The following is a 22,345-nucleotide window of genomic DNA, read 5'->3' on the forward strand; positions in this document are numbered from 1 at the left end:
TTTTACATACTACACACAAAACAAAACAAATTATTTTATACCAGTACTGAATTCACAAAAAATCTCAATCAACATCGTTACAAAGAAATCCCAAAAACTACCTTTTCGTGTGCAAGAATTATTCATATACTTTTCTGCATTCCATCTCTTTTCGCACGTTGGCGTTCTGCAGCACTTCATAATATAAAGCAACTCCACATCGTTATACTTTCATTCGTTTTAATTCACATCTATGGCTGTAGTTAATATTATTGATGATTTAGATAAATACTTACAGGTGGAATGCTTCACTTTTGAAAACACAGAAGATTGCAGAAAAAAGCTTTCCAATACACGATTTAACTTCAAATTACTAACGCTTAATGTAAGAAGTTACCAACGCAACTTTGATGACTTTGCAGTTACTTTAACAAACCTCAACCTTAATTTTGACATTATCGTTTTAACCGAATGTTGGCTTTCTGATGGCACAATACTAGATGTTTTACCTGGATATTCTGTAGCAAGGACAAATACACAGAACAACAAAAACGGCGGGATAATAATCTATCTGCGAGACATCTACACCAAGACCATTTTACAATCGAACATAACTGACTCAGATAGTCTCCTCATTCAAATTGACACAAATACCGTTCTCCTAGGGCTATATCGTTCTCCTTCTCACTCAAACATAGATAGGTTCTTATTCTCTCTAGACGAAAACTTGAGTACATTAAGCAGATACCAAACAGTAATGGTTGCAGGGGATATTAATATCGACATATGTAATCCGGCTCATAACAAACGAAACGACTACCTGAATGTCATGGCATCGCATGGGCTTGTTCCAGTCATAAACGCTCCCACTAGAGAGAATGCATGCTTGGATCACATATTTATTAAATCACCCTTTGGACAAACTGGTGCTGTATATAAAAGCTCTATAACAGACCACGACATCGCTATTGCTGCAACTACAATCAATCATAAAGAGAGCTCCTCTCCTCGTATCCGATGGAAATTTTTTATCGACGAGACTGCGGTTACTAATGACATCAGTAATTTAACGTGGTCAAACGTACTTTCATGCAGCCATCTTAATACAGCAGTCACTATATTCACAACTTTAATATTGAACATCATTGATAAACACTCAAAAAAAGTACACATAAGTCGTAAAAAGCTTAACATAAAACCCTGGATAACTCCGAATCTTATCAAATGTATAAAACGTAGAGATAAACTGCACAGTCTCACCAAAAAACATCCCTACGATGAAAATAGGCGTCTCACTTACAAGAAATACAGAAATGTTTGCAACAAGCTTCTATTCACACTAAAGACCGAGTACTATAGCAAGCAAATAGAGGACACCAAGCATAATCCAAAAAAACTCTGGAATACACTTAAATCTATCATACATCCTTCCGCACACAAAAATGACCCGATTAAACTAACTAATGACACACAGAACAACACACTAAATTCACTCAACCACTATTTCACGACAGTTGGCAAAAATCTCTCTAATACAATCTTAAACAGGCTCTCTGCAACAGAACAAACACTCACAAACAATCACTCACTGGCCACCCCGTCGATAAACTCTTTTTTCTTCCTCCCTACTGATGAATCCGAAGTCGACAAATATCTCTCACAGATTAAAACTGATAGCTCGCCTGGACCTGACGGCATTACGGCACGCTTATTGAAAAAAATAAGGCCTTTTATCGCTAAACCTCTTTCCTACATATTTAACCTGAGTTTAAGTACAGGCTCATTCCCTGATTGCTGGAAAATTGCAGCCGTAACCCCCATCCATAAAGGTGGGCCAGTCGACATCCCTGAAAACTTCAGACCTATCGCGCTACTAAATATCTTATCGAAACTTCTTGAGAAGATAGTTAACAGAAGACTACTTAACTACCTAGACAAACAAAATCTCATTAGTGACAGGCAATTCGGATTCAGAAAGGGTAAATCGACGGAAGACGCTGCCACACTGCTAACTAACTCAGTGGCCTCGCATATACAGAATGGCGAACAAGCTTTGGCGGTATTCATCGACCTAGCCAAAGCGTTCGATACCATCTCGCCGAGTCTGCTCATAAAAAAGTTAGAATCAGTCGGAATAAGGGGCCTTGCGCTTGACTGGTTCTCCAGCTACTTGACTGACCGCAAACAATACGTAAAAATAGACGGTATAGCGAGTGAGGTCTTACCAATTAAATTTGGCGTACCGCAGGGCAGCATACTCGGTCCCACCTTATTTACCCTGTACATAAACGAAATAGTAAACTTACCCCTAAATAGTGCTCAAATAATATCCTATGCAGACGACACAGCCATTATATTCCATTCTACCGGATGGGATGAGGTGTACAAACTCGCAGAATCTGGACTCCAAACTTTAGCTAAAGCTCTTGATAGAAATCTCTTAACTTTAAATATAAAAAAAACTAAATTAATTGCTTTTTCCAAAACACAGGCATCGAAACCTAATCAAAATCTCCAAGTTAAATTTCATACGTGCAATAATCCTGAATTAACCAACTGCGACCAAAACTGTACTACAGTGGAACGTGTAAAAACAATAAGATATCTCGGAATCACACTGGACGAAAACTTATCTTTCAAATCCCACATAGAAACATTATCTTCGCGAACAAGAAAACTCATTTATGTAATGAAAAAACTGCGAGATTGTACTCCTCTTCCAATTCTCACCTCCGTATTTCACGCGCTCTGTCAATCTATTCTGCAATATGGCATATCTGTTTGGGGGGGCGCCGGAATAACTAACTTCATCACTGTGGAGAGAGCGCAAAGAGCCGTCATAAAGGTGATGCTGAGAAAACCCTTCCGCTTCCCAACAGCTGACCTGTATAGCGAGTTCGCAGTCCTAAGGGTCAGGCAGCTCTTCGTTCTCAAGGCTGTGTTAACTACTCACAGAACCTTAAAAATAAGAAAGGACTTTAAAAAACTTACCTCAAGGCGCACATTCTCACTGCCATGTCCTCGTGCATCCTCCCTTTTAGCTAAACGATGTCCAAAATTTTTATTTCCTCGGATATACAATAGTGTCAACAAACATTGTAACATAACACTACTATCGAACTACACATGCAAGAAAGTCATAAAGAAATGGTTACAAACGCTATCTTTTGAAGAAACCGAACAATTACTTAAAGGACCACTGAGCTAACACACATGCCTTCACTCACAAACAATGACACATACTCACACACACACACACTCACACACACACGTAAACACACACACACACACACACACTCTATCACGAACACGCGTGCTGCAAACCGCAAAATATGTAATGTACTTTGTGTTTTTCTTTTATTATTATTATTATTATTATTTTTTTTATTAATTGTATTAACTTTCATTACATTAGATTATTTGCCGACTTGTTAACTCTCTACTGTCCATAACATATGTATATATAACCAAGAAGCGCAACTCAGGGTCCCAAGACACAAGTATTTCACTTAGTTTGGGATCCACTGTCGTACTTTAATTGTAAAACATAAAATGGACAAATAAATTTATTTCATTTCATTTATTTCATTTCATTTCATTTATTTCATTTCATTTCATTTCATTTCAACAACAGTGAACATAAGTAGTCTATTTGTTGCCAAACGGAATAGAGTTAATAACATGTATTTTTTTTTGCTTTGTATAAAAATCTTTCCACTTTATCGTATGATCAGCTGTAGAGAACCAACAAGAACGTAGAACGTATAACATGGAAAGCTCTTCACTCTAAACTCTTCACTATCTATCAATGATTTTTTTTTTCTAGTTATGTTTCAAAGCATAATTTTTTTAATAAATTTCAGTCAGTACCTAATTATTTATTAATAATCATACTAACGCCTATTCATACATATCTATTCCTCTTATATTAATTTCTTCCTACGTTTATACTTTATAGTTATTTGATAAATGTCAAAAGAATCCGTATTTATTACACCTATTAAAAGGCTCATGAGTCCGCCACGTGACCGTAGGTTGTGTGGTTTCAGCAAGAGTATCGATTGAAAAGACACAATTAAACTTAGAGTTAGGTAACTGCGCGCGTTTGAGTCACATGCGTGTGTGTTAGTTGCTTAACCCCACAAAACTTTCATCTCCGGAGACCCTCCGCGCGGGGAGGGCCCTTCTCCCTACGAAGGGAGTAAAAAGTTGTAACTTCACCTCTTTCGCTGTCACCCTCCGATACTAGACCGTGTTTTATTTACTATATAAGTATATTGCCAAACTAAGATAAGTCGGGCTCTTACATGTAATGGAAAATGGACTAGCTCAGAACTTTATGATAGATAAGAGATTTATTTATTTCCAATACTTTATTTAGGTAATTATTTTGTTAAAATAACTGGTAACCCATCAGTACGAAACGATTTTTTAATCGAGTGGCTAAACAACGTTTCAAAGAAGTTTGCAGACATCAATGAGTTAAAAGTTACGTGTCATGAGATGAGAACCATTCGTGACATTGAGCACAAACGTATACAAACCATGTTTACTCAAATGTAAAAGGAAAGGATCCTTCGCCTTTCATTAACTCATAGAACCCGAGGCTAGAATTGTGACAAAAAATAAAAGAGTAAGAAAAAGGGTTTAAATATTACCTACATCGTGCGCATAAGTCTGTCTTACGATGATGCATAGGTACCTACTTGAGTTTGGTTAACCGCGTGCGTACTGTGGCACACACCAAGCAATAAAAAATCCCTTCCCGACATAAAACTTAACGCGTGCTCATCCGACACGCAACAATTGGACGCAACTACGGGGACACATATTTTTACAAAAAAAGTGATTTTATTTTTTAAAAATACCTTTCCCCCGTTAAACAGTTTAAAAAAGCCATAATGCGTCCCCGAACGAGCGCGAGCCGGCTGAAGATTTGAAGCGCTCGCGCATGTGTTTATAATCGTCCCCTCGGAATTTACAATTTTTTCAAAAAAAAATCAAGCAGTTCAGTAGGTACGCAATGGCGATCGATAATAATGCTATCAAAAAAAGAGCGAATTGTTACATGCACGGAGCGGACAGTGAAGGAATAAAAAAGATTTTGAGTAGACGGTTCCGCACTTTTTCAACGGCAGGGGTCGAACGGCTGGACGTTATGGGTCCAGTTACCAGTATGTATAAGTAAGCTTAACGGTTTTTGTCTGACCCCCAATTTACTACACAAGGGACACATCGTACCTTGACATCTTAGCGAGCGTGGAGTTTAATGTAAATGTGGTACAAAAATGGGAATTTAAATGTGTAGCCCTTACGGAAGGCCCTTTGTATAAAATAGGCGTTAATACCGGTTCTTGAATAATTCCCTAATCTTTGAAAAAATTGGCCAAACTCATTTTGAAATTTTGGCTGCTAACTGTTATATTATGTCGAATTTATTATACATCAATATACCCAAATAAAATAATACATTAGGTATACGATAAGTTAATAAATTCTTCACCCATTAATAATAATTATAATTTATTTGCATTATACAATTACCTGCAAGTTAAACTGAAACAAATTTTGAAATTAAAACGAATTCGCAGTAGGTACCTACATCTCATGATTAATTATTTTTCACAAAATAAAAAAGCAATTAACTACTCGAGTACCTAACTTAAAAAACAAGGTACGAAAATTACATTGAAATACGTTTTCAATAAAGGAGAATGCCCATTTTTGGTACTGGTTTTTCTCATGCATCAAGACAACAATATATTAAAAATAATCTCGGCAATTTAGAGGCCTTCTTACCATCGGAAAATATATTTTGAACAGGGAATGTTTTGTAAAATCTAATAAGACATGTAGTTGTTTAGATCCGTTATTATAGATTTAGTGTCCATTACCGTTTACATTTTTTCTACAGGTTTTTTCACATGCATCAAGATATAAATACTATTAAAAAAAATCTCGGCAATTTAGAGGCCTTCTTACTATCGGAAAATATATTTTGACCAGGGAATGTTTTGTAAAATCTAATAAGACATGTAATTGTTTAGATCCGTTACCATAGATTTAGTATCCATTTGGTATCCATTATTGGTTACCACGGTAACCAAGCGGTAACTATTATGACATTTACTATGGTAAATAGCTAATATTATTTTCATTGAATTACAAAAAATCAATTAACATAAAATCACTCTGTAAGGTATTGTTTTAAATACACTGTAGGTTGTTTTAACATATAAAGTGAAGTAAAATAATATAAATATATATAAGAAAATATTATTATGACATAGCTTGTAAGATAGCTTGGAAGGTAACCAGTTATTTCTTATTTGTTTCTTTCTTCGAATATTTAGTGAAAAAATGATTCAAACAACAACAACAATATGCAAACCGAATAAAAACTCTATTGATATTTTTTAAATATATATTTAGGTTTTCTTGGAATCCGTCCCAGAAGATTTCTGGTGCCTACCTACACTAGCCGATGAACAGATAGACTTTGATAGACAATAAAATACTACCTAAATCACACATAAACCTAACTAAATCGGGTTTATTTAAGTTTTGAGGTTAATTCACATTTTTCTCAATATCTTGAAAACCCCTGTTTTTATCACAAAAAAATGTATTGGTAAAAATCTTTTGAATATCGAAGAACCCCCAAAACCACTCTGGCATTGACGCAACACTATACTGTGGTCCATACTTTCATGGGCATTCTCCTTTGTAATTTACGGGACTATCTTAATAAAATAGAAAACTTAATAAAATATTCTCAATCTACATTAGGAATAGGCATCAGGAGATAAAAATAATTTAGGTAATTCCTAGAAAATGCTTGATATATTTTATCGGTTTATCTGCAAAAATGTTGCGTCGCACAGGAAATTAACATGATCCGAGTTTTCCTCTGGGTACAGGGCTGAGATATCGGCAATAAATAAAATTGCCAAAAAGCAGCGACGGGCGACCAGTGGGCGGAAACGGAGTAAAAAACCACCAAGAATAGTGACTATTGACCCCTCGCCAAATACTGCTGTGTTTTCCTTAGTATCAATAAATTATTATTCCATTAATGGCAAAGATGTTGGTAGGTACTAGGTAGATGACTTGATATTTTATCTTAAAGTTACCTTATTACAATAATAACCCTTACCAACACAACATTTATCAATTGCATATCTAATAGAAAACACTACGAATCGAGAACCTTCCGTCGCTTAAATAATGTCGATAAAAAACAAGATAATCTTTATAAACATTATTGTATTGCACAAGTTACATTTGCACAAGTGAAACTTTAATACCTACCTACTAAGTTTGGATTTCCTCAAAACATTTTGTTACACTAAAACTACATATTACGCTGCAAAACAATATGATTCCAAAACACATTGTTGATCTACAGTCCACGCAATGGCAGTCCAATCTTAACGAGATATGTTTAGTTTAGGGCGCGGGTTAGGGTCAGACGCGTGGTCGCCGGGAGATAGCAAGGGAGACGTGAGTTGCACGACTCTTCACATGAAACGCATTTACATCAAAGCCTCGTTACCCGCCTCCACCAGTCGCCGAGTCATCGACAATCCACAACTATCAAAAACCAATGTCAAAAGAAATGCCTACTATTTTTAAGAAAAGAAATCATAAGTTGTGCAAATAGAGCTTTTATAAAAAAATTATTTATTGGAACGTTCAAAGCAACCTTCTCAGAACCATTATTTTTATGAACCTTACAAAGTTTACAATCCGCAACATCTGTTTAGATCGTAAAATAAGTACAGGTAGCTGATTATAATTAAAAAATACTCCAGTCTGTGCGTGTACCGTGGTAGGTACTTTCAGTAAAAATAGTATTCCATTTATTATGAAGTAAGTATTCTATAAATAATATCTATATGTGAACGGAAAGTTTTCTATGAATAGGGAGCTTATGAGTGTATATAGTTGAGGGTGAGGAGTGAGGCGAGTTATTCGACGTAACCCTTTAATGCGGCAGTGTGGGGCAGGGCGGGGCCGCGGAAGGGTTACCGCCCGGTCGGGGCGGCAACAACCCCGCGCCCGACGCACTTTTACGACGAGCTTTTTTATCGTGCGTGCTGTCGTTTTTCCTTTTCTATTTTTTATGTTTATTTCCCCGACATCATAAATTATGTTTGAAAGAAGGGGAACTCTCGGACGTTCTCGGCGACAGGAACCAGGGTGAGCACGAGTGAGTTTTCTGTTTTGTTTTTTATGGTCTCTCATGCGTTGTCGAAGGGCTGCATCGTTGCCACGGCAACTGCATCGCATTAGGTGGAGGAGGGTCGCTTACCACTACCGTACGGAAACCTGATTGCCGATACAGTATAAATAAACAAGAATACTTATTTGTTGTTGTAACGCGATCTGCACTGGCAAACATGCTTGTCTATATTCATTCGAGCTTTGTTTGTAGACAAACTGGCAAGATGGACGCTCTATCGCACATGTTTGCTCACACTCACTGGACCGTGGAGCGTGTAATTTTATCTGACAATATTTCGCTTTCTTTTGTGTATAATTTTTGATATACAGTATACTTATTATTTATAAATTAAGTATTATTTTTTCCCCCACTTTCCTTTTATAGCATACATACTAAATAGTAAATACCTATACAGTATAGAGTATTTAAGGTAGGCACTTAAGTCTATTTCACAATAAACAATTATTTTTGCCCATAAGTAGTAAATTAATAATTTTAAATTATCTTACGTACCTACCTACAATAGATATTATACCTACTTTGTACCAATACCTTACTTGTAAATGCTTAATCGTCATTGAGTTTTTTTCTCCACAGTACCACATTCGTAACTTCTTTGATTTTTTTTATTCAGATACAAGAGATTATATTATTGTTGGTTTAATTTTTGCTACCATAATAATAGTATAACGACCGCAATATATCCCAACAAAAGTAATTTTGTAACCAGTTAATTGCTCACCCTTGCCCGCGACAAAAAAAGCACACCATATTGCGTCCAGCAGACTAACCACCCGCGAAAGAGAAATTTACGAATAAAGCCGGAATAGTTACACGCTGCATTTAAAATTAAAACCCTTTAGGGCGCCACGCCGACAGACAAAGGGCGAATGGCGAATTGTCGGCAGGTAGCGAATATGCCAGAGTGAGCCCAATAATTACTAAGGGCTTCAGTTTAATAAATGGCTCTTTTTCTAAATTATGAAGGGCCGATCGCGCCATACGGACGTACCTGCCGCAAACCCTTCGCTATTTAATGAGTTAAAACCATTATATCGACAATCGAAATGGAAAATGTGATTGATGTTGGGTATTGCAAGACTTTTTAGTTGCTCGGAAAAAATCTGACCATGATGTAAAACGGCTATGTTAAAGACTAGCTGGCAAGCTTTAAATAATAATTATTATTTTATTGTTAGGATTCTAGTTGTAGTTATGCCAAGAATCTAGATGATTTAGGTATTATAAGATTATTCCTGACAAGTTGTTCATCACTGGCCGCGAAATGTCATCACGACGCCACTAGCCCATACAAAAGTACCCAAACCCCTTTATGATATATGGATTTGGCACGAATCTCTTAGTTAGCGTTCGTAACAGGTACTGGTTAAAATATTTCAGTCTTATAACATTAAATATGGATAAAAGGAACCAAAGGGGAAGCTCTTATGATCAGTTTTCCAGGTGGTTCGCTTTTCATAGCAAAGGCCAAAGACCAAAACAAAAATGAAAGCAATGCACCTTTGATATAAATATATAATATCTATGGGTGGGTAAATAGTTATTTATAGGTAGGTATAAAATTTACACGTAATTTAACGTTATTAATTCACTACCTATATTATCATAAGAGTAGGTATAAATAAAGTCCTGATGTACTTATCGACTAGCTTTAGCTTAATATCGAAACTTAGGTAGAGCAGCAAAAAAATATTGTAAAGAAGCTTTGTTTGGAAGTTTAGTAAATAACAGTATCAATAAAATGAAAGGGTAAAAATGTGACAACAAACACCCTTTGCCCAGAGGCAATGATCTGAATCATAATGATTTGTAATTCCGTGTTTTCGCTGTTAAAATCGCATTTCCTGAAGGCAACATTTAGCAGAGTCATCGAGGCGCACACGAGGACCTACGCCTGATGCCATCACAAAGAATATCACAAACAATACCTTCCGACTATTTAAAACGAATCCCTTGACGACTCCTACACATCTAACAAAATTTGACATGGTCCAATATATAAGCGCGGGCAAATAGGACAGAAATGTATACTAAACACAAAAATTTGTCTCGTTACTTCTATAGGTATTTTATTAATAGATAATACTATTTTAGATTAGTAGGTAGGTATCTTCGTCAGTTATTTTAGTTAAGTGGTTTATTGAAAACTAGGTAGTAGGTAGGTACTTTCTCTTTATAAAACATGATTTTGCTTACCAACGGGAAATGTTACCTAGGTATCACTTATACAACAGGCAAAAACAACAACCTCCACTAAATATAATCAAACAGAATTTAAATAGAGATTCTTATAGCATAGGTTTCATGAAAACATAATATTTATCTCTTCCCGCTAATACTTCTCACGTGTACCACAACATGATAACAAACAGTAGTTTAACGAGTGTCTCTGATCTAAAGTAACACAGTCAGCCGTAAAAATACCGCCGCTAATCCTTTACCGAGACAAGCCTTTCACGAGCGATAGCCTAGAAATATTTGTTAAATATTTTGGCGGATGGTACATTGTATCCATTGTACGAATCCATTACAGGACCGGTAATCTTCGAGAGAGCAGGAAGAGTTTAAAAAATATAGGTACCTAGGTAGAGATATAAAATTTTGATTCATTGTTACCATACTAAATTATTTTATAATAATAAAAAACAATTTAATATGTAGACAGGTACAAGGATTTCGTTTGATTTAAGTACATACCTAAGTGTGATTTAGTATGAAAATATAGAACACTAAAAAAGGATTTATCTAAAGTGAACGAAAAAAATGTTGTTTAGCCCTTTACCCGGGAAATTAAGAATTGCCTGAGTCGCTCTGTACAGTTTAGATTTCTGTTAGAAAAATTTCCATGATCGGATCAGGATTAGAAATTAGAAGCTTTTCCTCATTTTAATATTAAGTCAAAGGTAATGTAAGACTTTCGTATTGTATTTTCACTTTGGGCAATATGTATAGAATTCTACATCTGTGCCTTATCGTTGAACCTACATAATTAAAATTATATTGGTACTGCTGTTCTAAAGTAAAAATCTCTTCTACACATATCGTGATCTAATAAATTATAAAACTTTAGATAGGTACGTCGTGCGATTTCTTAACCATCATTTTCGTTCAATGGCCTGGTTTAGTCAGTAGGTAGATACTCTTGAATAAATTGGTGACCAACACAAGGGATCTGGACACAAATGCCGATCATTAATACACGTCACGTAGAGACTACTAGATACATTTGAACTAAGATCACATCATTAATATTGAGTAGTGCTTGTAGGCGGTACCGGCAGAAAAGGATAAATTTCATGCAGAGGTGCTTTCGCCTTTCACCCGTTACGAGCTCAACTGTTTGACGAAAATGTCGTCTCGTACGCGAAATAAAAGAAAAAAAAATTCTATTCTCCAGTAAGCAAATACAGTCGGAATCATTAATATACCTGTGACAGTAATGATATCGGTTTTGTTACAATTCTTTTACAGGAAAATTTTACGCCTGTCTGAACGTTTACGGTTTAACATACCTATTTAGGCCCATCTAACCTGAAGCACAGATTAGAGAATAGTTACTTCGTCCTGAAGTCTTATTTAACTTGTGAAATATCATAAGCCCAAGTATAGTAGGTACATATTATATTAATTTTCATTTATCCGTGCTTGGAGTATGTATTAGCAAGCTTGCTAATACATAAGGTAATAAGTCTAGGTATAAAAAAGTTCTTCGTGCCATGTTCGTGCCTATACCTACTTACTAATAATAATAGATACCTACAAACTCATAATATAATATAAACATTAGTTAGTTACAAATCAAGAACTATAATTTGTAATAGATATTTGGCATTCCAGAGTTAGATATAAATAGCCGAATAAGTATTTCCACCGCAATAATTCTTTGTTTGTTATGACATCCCTTTACTATAACACATTCCTTCGCAAAAAATAAATGGTTGGAAGTTGGTACCTATACATTATATTAAGTACAAAATAATAAATACATAATAATTAAAGTAATAATTTCAATATCTCTATATGAATTATACGATTTACCTATAAGTATCTATCTATCTATTAGTTAGTACTGAATTGTATTGAAATTTATACGAAAAAATGCATTTTTTTTCTACCACATAAGGTGAAATATAACATACTACCTAATATACATACTTCCATAGATTTTTTGTTCTAATTCCTCGATGTAATTTTTTTGCTCGCTATATTATCCTTTCGCATGCATATCCACACAATGAGGCAGTAGTCGGCCGGTCAACCCATTAGCTGGCACGGCACTGCGGGAGCTCATGATCACTTTGCTCATGTTAATTTATGTGCTTTGTTGCTTTGTCCACTCGACAATGGACACATTTTATTACATTCGGCTGCCGGACACCCAGATTAAAATCGACGTCAGTTTTGCCTTTCTCTGGTTTTGTGCAAGGATACAATGATCTAACTCGCCAGCGAAAAAATCACATAAATATTGCTTCTGTCAATCTATTGTACAAAATAAGCACAAAAGGGTTGATTTAATGGTGAAATTGTGCTTTTGGACGCTATGGGAAAAATTTATTGATAACTATTTTGCCGTATAATAAAACACGTAGTTAGAACTTTCTTACAATATTTTATTATTTATCAATACTGGGGCCTATAAATAAAAATATTTATGAACATAACTTTAATTTATAATATTTTCCTATACCTCATAGAAGTTACTAATGCCCATTCTGTTTCCTGGCCAGTTCACCATGTACTCGCACGCGATACACGCAAGTATACACAGAGTGTCCCCAGTTAGAGAATATCCTCAAACGAACTAAATTATACGGCTTAGCAGAAGGAGCTTGTACTTCAAAAAACTGTATAGGTTTTCCTTCTTTGTCATATTCGAACGATCCAAAATCATGTGGATACGGATCATTACGGAACTCCAAGCCTTCAAGTTGAAATAAGCGAGGTGCTGAAGAAATCTCTCTAGAAATAATTCAAATTAAAAGTTTTAAACGCAAATGTAGGTACATAGTGTCTGTATGTAAATAATTTTTATTTTATGTCCTGAAAATTATTTACAATTTGATACGCCAGGTAGGTAGGTAGTGTACATATAAATGATATAAGTAGATGTTTTGGAATTAGGTCGCTATTTGAAATAATGCATTTGCCTACTGCAGTTTAAATGCTCTACCTTATTGTACCTATCTAGGTATATCTATAACGTACTTAGTTGGAGATATATGAGGCGGTATGTGCTCCAAGCTCACTCCAGTTACATGAACACTGTCGAGTAAACGTATTGTTACTTCTCCTTTAGATCCTCTAAAGGCCCAACATTCCCCGGGTAATGTACCAGGTCGAATAATAGCGGTAGCGCCCAGACATTCGCGACAGAACATGGCGGAAAGGATATGTAGAGCCCAGCTCACTGGCGACTCATATATAAGATGCTCTACAGTGTTGCCTGTATCCACAATCTTAGCACCCGCAGACTCTAATGCAAAGTCTGCGATCTAAAATAAATTTGATTATTTTACCTTCATCTGTATGTGACTTCTTAATTAGACTCGATTTCAACCCACTTAGGCAGATTTAATTCAAACTTTGCTTTCTTATCAAGGATCGGTGACAAGACCATAAATTTTTGGGGTTTATCTAATTCACGGTTTTATTTTCTAAAGATTATTACCTTGCTACTAATTGTTTTTACGTTCACGTTACCACGTAGATTAAAATAAAAAAAAGATACATATTTGTTATTTTTTATAATTGGTCCCACAATTACCTGTCTATCATAATCATGTACATCTACAGCATGTCTCTGATACCGAGAAGGTTCGAGCGCTTCCTTAGCACGGCCTGCTGCAGCGGCCACCGCGGGAAGCGCTGTCGAAATGCGTTCCATTTCTGTTTGCAATCGCTCATGCTTACGATTTATCTGTTTAGTGGTTGGATAAACATTTTAAATGGTAATGGTAAAATGACATTGTTAAAAAAATAAAGAATAGATTATCTAATCTGCACTAGATAGATAGAATCCTGCGTCTTTCGCTTTGGTGGTGGGGTTATGGGTTGAATACCCGCGTTGTGCTTTTTTATCATGTAAATTTTTGTAAGCTGTGCTAAAACCACTCAAATTGTATGGCTGTGGATCGGTACATACCTCTGTAAGTCCGTGTGATAACTGTGTTATAACATATTTTATATCGGAAAAGTCACCCTCAATATTTTCTGTAGCTCCCCACAAATATGAGTAAACTTGCAAGCCAAGCAGCAAGGACAAAACTACACAGACGAACGATTTAAATACATTCCGAAAACAACCTTCCTGTTCGTACTCGTAATCCATTTTAACAAAAAATACGTTATTTTAATATTGCTTTCCTTTATGTGCTGATTTCTTTTAAAGTTTCCTTTACTAACGTTCCGCTCGTATTATCGGCCAAATATCGGCTTACAGTTTGAAGATGCATAATATTTATCAATATGACAGAAGTCAAAATTTCTCTAAAATCTGCCATGACTGGCCATGACAATAATATGGCCGTCCGCGTCACTCAGAGAAATTGAGTAGAATAAACTTTATAAGGAGTTTATATTATTATATCAATTCATCTGCAACTTCACTTGCAACTGTTATAAGTTGGTTACAAGCACAGGTTACAAGAGTATCATGTTATGTTCCTCCACACGCGACTTATTTTCTTTTGCTAATCGAATAATACCTTCTGATCATTTATTTAGTAAAATATAAATTTACGATAATATTTTCCTTCAAATTGATTAGTATGAAAAAATTATCTTACAGCCTAAATTTTGAATGTGTATGAACTACCACATAATAGAAAATTTAAATATTATTAATTAGAATTAAATGACGATGACAGAAAAATAAAATGGAAGGTAGTAGGATTGGTAGTTGGTATCATAATTATACAATATATGTTAACTTCCAATACTTTATTTTCAGTTGTAAAGAAAGATTTTCATACAAAATTGTGACAATATTACTTTTTACAAGATTTTTTAAACTTGAACTTTAAGAAAATGAATATAATTGCATACTGTGTTGTTTCTAAACCAATGTTCAGATTATTTTTTCTGTGGATGCGACACACTACTTACTTTAAAAATGCTTTCATTAACTGCGTTTGATAACAATAGAATAAAAAAATGTGTGCGTGTACTAGTGTACACACGTAAGAAGTGAAACTTCTGTATAACCTTATTTTTCAAAAAATTATTTACTACCTATATGCAACTTTACAGAAATACGTCGAATCACGCGTGGTAGCGGATAAGAAAAAGATGGCGCGTAACGAAAAAATGTTACACTAAATTTTTTTCCAACCCCGATAAAAAAGTTTCACTTCAAATACTATTTCAAATTTCTTTTTATGATTGATACATAAAATTTCATGACGGTTATAGAGTTTTCTCATTCATTTTTTTACCATTAATTCAATATGTCGCAAGTTCCAATATTATTTTTCTATTATTGTGTAATATTCCCATCGCATTTATTTGCTAAACATAGGTGTTATCTGTCATAGTAGCCAACTAATTATAGAATCAAAGTTGGAAAGATCTTTATGGTATGGTAGATAGGGTAATTTTTTTATATGAATACAAAATACATTTGTGAATTTGCGTAATATCAATAATACGCATCTTAATTATATAAAGTATGTTTCATAGTTTCATAAATTAAACAAAATAAAAACCAATCTGACATTACTATATCAAAACATTTTGACACTGACAGCTGTCAATCTACAACAGATAACAAAAATCTAAAACTAATCAACGTTCCAAAACCGCAACACTAATTAGTTCGAAATTCAAACACCTATGTTTAGCTATGGCGTGCGCTCTCAGGGTTTCGGCAACTGCTGCGCGGCGTACTCGATCTGCGCGGTGGCCACGGACTTCATCGCCTCATGCGCCTGGTGCACGTTCGCGCGCCACGCGAGTAGCACGTCGCGCAGTTGGCACCACTGCGCGCGCCCGAACGTGCGGTGCATCGTGCTCGATACGCGCACGAGGCGCTGCGCTTGGTTCACGCGCGCACGGACTAGACGCGTTTTCAGTACTGGAATTAAAAACATACATTTTCATATTTTATGTAATAAGTAATAAGGAGTAACTTAGATTTTACTTTCATACTGTCTCTACTTGAATATCAGTATTAAAAGGAAAAACTTGTTTATAAATATTGAGCATTAAGATAATTATCATAAAATGATCATTAAATAAGCATATCTTTCGTAGCATTCTTCATATTTAAGAAGTTACCTTCAATAATAAAAGCTTCAACATCTTTCTCTTCAATCTGAAGTTCGGATGTAATCTCATCAAATGACAGTTCAGGATTTGATTCAGCCATTTGCATGAATGTTAATATCCTCATTTTCTTAATATTCTGTTCATGGTTTAGACCTGAAAAAAAAAATCAAAATGACATTTATAATAGACAGTAGTATAGGAGGGTATCTGAACAATAAATTAGTCAAGTAATTTATAAATGTCGTAATTTGTTTTGTTTAATGAAAACTTCAGGGACGTGAGTGATTTCTATTTCCTCAAAAAAAATCCTATTTATTAATCAAATAAATAAAACAATTTATATCTTACCTTGGGAATGAACAAACTCTTTATGGTTTTCATAGAACTTTTGATAGCTGGATAGTTTTTCCGATACAAATATTGTTAATAAGTCGTGAATAACCTCCCCTTCAAGGAAACGCACTGGTTTCAGTTCCAGAAGGGGGTCCAAGAGGAATGATGTGGGGTCAGCTAATGCTGTGACAATACATTTAATGGCATCTTCTCTAGCGTATGAGGCATTCTCATCTGTGTATGTGCCTAGTAACTCAATCATCACTTTTGACGCGAGTTCACTGAAAATAAGACCATAAAATATATAAAGAAATTAGTAATGCATACTGAAATGCTATAATGTAATCTTTATGGAATAAATTAGTTTAAAACTCTTCAAGACACAAATGCAATTTATATTCAACTAGCTTTCCGCCTGTGGCTTCGCCCGCGTTTTCAAAGAAAAACCCGCATAGTTCCCGTTCCCATGGGATTTTCCGGGATAAAACCTAGCCTATTTTACTTGTGAATAATGTAGCTTTCGAATGGTGAAAGAATTTTTAAAATCAGTCCAGTAGTTTATGAGCCTATTCATTACAATCAAACAAACAAACAAAAAAAGTTTTCCTCTTTATAATATTAGTGTAGATATAATAAGAAATAATAGCATAAAACAAAATAAATACTATTTTTCAACAAAAAGCCTAATAGGACAATATATTCCTATGAAATGAAAAGTTGTAAAACTATGAGCATTATAATGATAAAGATATTAATAATAAAATTAATATAAATACCTGTTTTGGTCCTTCAAAACTTGATGTAGCAGCCTATATAACTTCTGCATCTGTTCATTAGACGGAGGGCAGCTCGCAAACTCTTTCTTCAGTTGTTCCACACTCTTGAACACATCTCCGACAGCACCAACCCGTGCCGCCAGTTCAATCACATGGTAGTACACGTGGTACCTTAGGGGAGAGTTGGGCTCCAGATTGTTATATAGACGCCATAATCTGAAATAATACATTTTTCTTTTTTATATATAACTGTTTTCTCGCTAAATATGAATCATCCAAATTAAAAATTATAAAACTTATTTTCTGAAAGATTATGATCATAGGGCCAGTTTAAGATGATCAAAATGAAAATTTAATATTAATTAATATAAAATTGTATCTTTAACATTTGATAGTACACCTGAACCTGTCCATTCAATAATGTACTAATAAACTAGACTATACTATAAACTTACGATTGTAATGCCACCAAGCCAAGTTTGGGCCCAGGAGCTTTACCCAATCGTTGACTAAATGCTACAATCAAGTTCTCTCCACGCTCCAATGGAATCTGAAAAATGAATGAATTCAAACTTATTTACTCCTCATTAGTTCAATAAATAGAGAAAATGAAGACTGAGGAATTAATATAATTTATTTGCTGTTTGATGCAGGTTTTGCTTTCTAAATAAAAATATATTATGTATACATTACCTAATTTAAAAAAAATTAAATCTCATATTTTATATTTGATACATAATAATAATACTTACAGAAACCATGATGGAGACAATACTGTTTAAAATTGCTTCAATATCGGCCTCATTATTCTCTTTAAAGCACACATCACAGACACCAATAATTTTGTGCAAATCATCTTCAATACCTTTAGGTGACTTCTCCTCAGATATTTCAGCACCGAGACTCTTGAAGTATTTTCTTAATTCCTGAGCCTATCAAACATTAGCGTGATAAATATCAATAAAAACACAATTTGAACAATAATTTATGATTTATTATACCTATACAAAAACGTTTTGATAACTTAAAATATCTAAATTAAAGCGGTTTAGACCGATACATTTCATTATAGCTACTAATATAAATTCACAGAGTACAAGAATCGAATTTTCAACATATTTACAAGACGACAGCGAGGTTATGTGACTTCATGTGAACTTACTTGATCCTCAAGGGATATATCCATAAACACTGCCGGACCTTGCATCTTGTTAAGTTTATTTACTTCTGTAATGAATTCACTTCAATTCTTCTTCTAAATAAAGTTTAATCAAGTAAATACATGAGTACGTGGGATGCACGACCACAAAAAGAAGCCCAATCCAATCGCAATCGGTGACAACAATTGACAAATGCTGTCATTTAAATAGTGATGCCCATGTCTCGCCGTCATACAAAAATCTAAGAAGCTGTTCACGCAATATTTCATGATCTAAGAAGAAACTTTCTGAGAATGTTGGTGAATACAATATTATTTAGTATCAATTTTAATATTAATACTGAACACAAATTCATAACGTATTCAGGATTAGCTCCGATTATTAGGAAAATTACATAAATTATTAATGTCCACTGAAGCAGAATTTCCGTAACGCCATGTTTCCTCATTTGTTTATTTAGTTCATTATAAAATAATTGGATAATATGAATTGGTGGCATTCGCCGTTTATTGTGTTAAATAAACAAATTCTATTTTGATTCTATTATTTGCTCCCGGGTACGATCACAGTACGATATTTAAAGTGACGATTCAAATAAAATAGTCACGTGTACGTACATCTCTTTATCAGATATTGAGTATACTCTGTGAGTCTGCCAAAATATGCTGTCCTGTGGCTTTGTCAATTATTGTCAACGAGATTGTCATTTGTCAATGTCAATGCGTGAGTACAAAACTTTGTTTACGAATGTGTTAAATGTGCAGAAATGTCTGGATTTCATAAAATTGCGGATTCTCATTTGACAATAAATGGAACTAAAGTAAAAAATAATTTACCACTCGTTTCCTCAGGCATTCCATCCTTAGACTACGTAGTAGGTGTGTTCTGGAACTTGCATGAACTAACCTTTGTGATAAAGACATGTTTTTAAATTAAAATTTTTATTTCCAGGCGGAGGTATACCTGCAGGTGGAATATTTGCTGTAGGTATGTATGGTAGAGGCATTTTCTTATTGGGCATATCAATCTCTTAAAATATTCTTCGTTCTTTGACTAATAAGAATTTTTAATCTTCCAGAGGAAGATGTTTTGGGAAGTTACAGCAGAGTACTGACAAAGTATTTCCTCGCTGAAGGAGTTGTGTGCAAACATGATTTGTTGGTAGTGTCAGCTGATGAGAATCCAAAGGGAATTGTAAGTTAACACACAATACAAATCCATTTACTTATACCACAACCAATAAGAATACAAAAGTTTAATAGAACCAATGCATATAAGAATATTACAATAATATCCAATTAGATAAATTCATCAATTGTGAATACTTTATAATCCATACTATATAAACCATAGCATTAAACTCTATATTTGTTTTTACTTTAATATCTTAAATATTAATCTGAAATCCCAAATTACATGCAAATTACTATAAAAATATGTATAGTGAAGTCCCATGTCCCCAAGTGGGGTAAGGGGCAGATGCATTATACATCTGTTTCACTAATCAATTTTCTTTAGGGATAAGTAGGTGATCAGCCTTCTGTGTCCTGCCAGACCAAGACATTTGTTTTTTTCTTCGTCTCTACCAGGAATCAAACCCAGGACCCCTGGGTACTACGCTCGTGCGTCAACCACTGTACCAAGAAGTATAGAATATGTGCATAAGTATATATTTCTATACATCTGTTATACAGGTTAAGGAGTTACCTCAGCCATGTGTGGTTCAAAAAGAAGACAGTATCCCCATCACTCCAAAAGATGAAATGAAAATTGCATGGAGATATGAAAATTTAGCAAAGGTGGAGTCCTCGTTTGACAATGAAATAAATTTTGGACATCATTTTGATTTGAGCAGATACATTGATTCTGATACTATTAAGAACAGCAACATTACATATTGTTATTTAAAACCAGATAAAAATTATCAGGACCATGGTAATTATTGCTTACTAATTTACTTGTCGAAATGGAATGATAATTTATGGGAATGCACTTGCGACTATATCATAAAAATTAAAGATTAAGTTTTATGATTAAGTTGCAAGTGCATTCCTATAAAAAAGTTTGCTAGTATATTTAAGATTATTTATAGAATTAAAATTTAAAACCTAACAGCAAAGGATAACCTTTAGGATTATATTTTCCGAATTGCTTATTGTCACAAGTAATCATGATATTTTTATGTATAACATAATTATAACTCCACAGGTTTTAAGAATGACCTATATATGCAGCTCCTTGCTAAAATTAAAACTGCATTAAGTAAAGAACAGTACAAACGAAGCAGTAAGGAAAAAAATATTTTGAGAATCTCCATACAATCTCTGGGCTCACCAAACTGGATGGCGATGGATTGCAATGAAGAGCCTTTAGATAATAGTTACGGCCAAGACTTAATTAAATTTATGTACTGTTTGAGACTGCTACTGCAAGACACTAATGCTGTAGTGTTTGTTACAATTCCCGCACATTTATTTGATGTAAGTAGAATACAATTTTATAGAGAAAAAAAATAGATAAAATTATGAATTACATACTTATTTATAGTTATATCTCACTAAAAAAGCTCTTGTTTCCATGTACTTATGAAAAAAACAATTTAGCAGATAAAACAATTTAGAAGCAAATCTTTAAAACAACTTTTTATTTCACTCATTTCCAATACAGCACAATTATTATTAACCTAGCAATCTTTATCTTTCATTTTTTTTCTTGTATTGTATTTCAGGATGATCACATAATGAATAGACTGCTATATTCAATAGACAATGCAGTCAGGATAGAGTCGTTTGCTGGCTCTGATAAAGAGGCTAACCCAGTTTACAATGAATACCATGGCCTGTTCCATCTGACAAAGCTATCAGCTCTGTATTCACTTGTGCCTTTCGTACCTTCGAGCTTAGACCTGGCCTTTAAACTTAAGAGGAAGAAGTTTGTTATTGAAAAGTTGCATTTGCCACCAGGTTAGTACAAAGCATTTAGATTTTATTTTTTTTGTTTTGGATACTGTATTTTTTTTTACAAAGGACATAATAATATAGGTCTTTTTTATTTTTAACATACATTAATGTGGGATGATAAGATAAGATGAATGATTAATTTATGTTTTTATTTAAAGCAGGCAATATAAATATTCAATGGATATAATATGGTCCCTTTTTTATAAATTTTTATATGCATTTATATTTTAACAAAACGCGTTTCTCATATTTTGAATATTTTTTTTTTAATTATAGTGTATTTTTTTATAGAACTGCAAGAGTCCAGTGAACGTGAACAGGACGACATTACAGCTACCCCACGCACTTGCGGTGGATTTAAAAAGAAAGATATAGATTTTTAAGTTAATAAAACAGCATAGTCCAAGATGTAAATAAATGGTCTACACTGTTCAAATGTGTTTAATTTATTCTGCGAATACATTTATTACCACCATAAAGCACAGAGTTGTGTAATTGAGTATGTAAGCATATAAAAAAGTAACTCATGCATTAATTTTAAACGAAAATTCCTTAATTATTAGTCACCCCACCTGACTACCAGAGCGTATCTCCCTTAAACCGGCGCATCTATTCATCGCA

The 22,345-nt window shown here is 34.3% G+C and overlaps 3 protein-coding genes across 3 annotated transcripts; 1 reads left to right on the forward strand and 2 right to left on the reverse strand.

Annotated features, from left to right (window-relative positions):
• Positions 1 to 12,819: 12,819 nt before the first annotated feature.
• On the reverse strand, positions 12,820 to 14,604 carry LOC123691861 (SUN domain-containing protein 3-like). The gene is made up of 4 exons (XM_045636443.1): positions 14,373 to 14,604; positions 13,995 to 14,147; positions 13,436 to 13,722; positions 12,820 to 13,189 (listed from the first exon to the last, which is right to left on the reverse strand). The coding sequence occupies exons 1-4, from the start codon at positions 14,556 to 14,558 to the stop codon at positions 12,931 to 12,933; spliced, it is 885 nt and encodes a 294-aa protein (XP_045492399.1). The 5' UTR covers positions 14,559 to 14,604; the 3' UTR covers positions 12,820 to 12,930.
• Positions 14,605 to 15,154: 550 nt separating this feature from the next.
• On the reverse strand, positions 15,155 to 18,938 carry LOC123691878 (eukaryotic translation initiation factor 3 subunit M). The gene is made up of 7 exons (XM_045636463.1): positions 18,767 to 18,938; positions 18,357 to 18,536; positions 18,060 to 18,154; positions 17,605 to 17,820; positions 16,844 to 17,109; positions 16,505 to 16,648; positions 15,155 to 16,301 (listed from the first exon to the last, which is right to left on the reverse strand). The coding sequence occupies exons 1-7, from the start codon at positions 18,809 to 18,811 to the stop codon at positions 16,084 to 16,086; spliced, it is 1,164 nt and encodes a 387-aa protein (XP_045492419.1). The 5' UTR covers positions 18,812 to 18,938; the 3' UTR covers positions 15,155 to 16,083.
• A 540-nt stretch (positions 18,939 to 19,478) lies between these two features.
• LOC123691688 (elongator complex protein 4) lies at positions 19,479 to 22,156 on the forward strand. Its single transcript, XM_045636210.1, has 7 exons — positions 19,479 to 19,642; positions 19,716 to 19,751; positions 19,843 to 19,958; positions 20,459 to 20,699; positions 20,973 to 21,244; positions 21,493 to 21,727; positions 22,016 to 22,156. Exons 1-7 carry the CDS (start codon positions 19,531 to 19,533, stop codon positions 22,105 to 22,107), a joined length of 1,104 nt encoding a protein of 367 aa, XP_045492166.1. The 5' UTR covers positions 19,479 to 19,530; the 3' UTR covers positions 22,108 to 22,156.
• Positions 22,157 to 22,345: the final 189 nt, after the last annotated feature.

This window comes from Colias croceus, chromosome 5 (assembly GCF_905220415.1).
Source record: "Colias croceus chromosome 5, ilColCroc2.1".
Taxonomy (NCBI): Eukaryota; Metazoa; Arthropoda; class Insecta; order Lepidoptera; family Pieridae; genus Colias; species Colias croceus.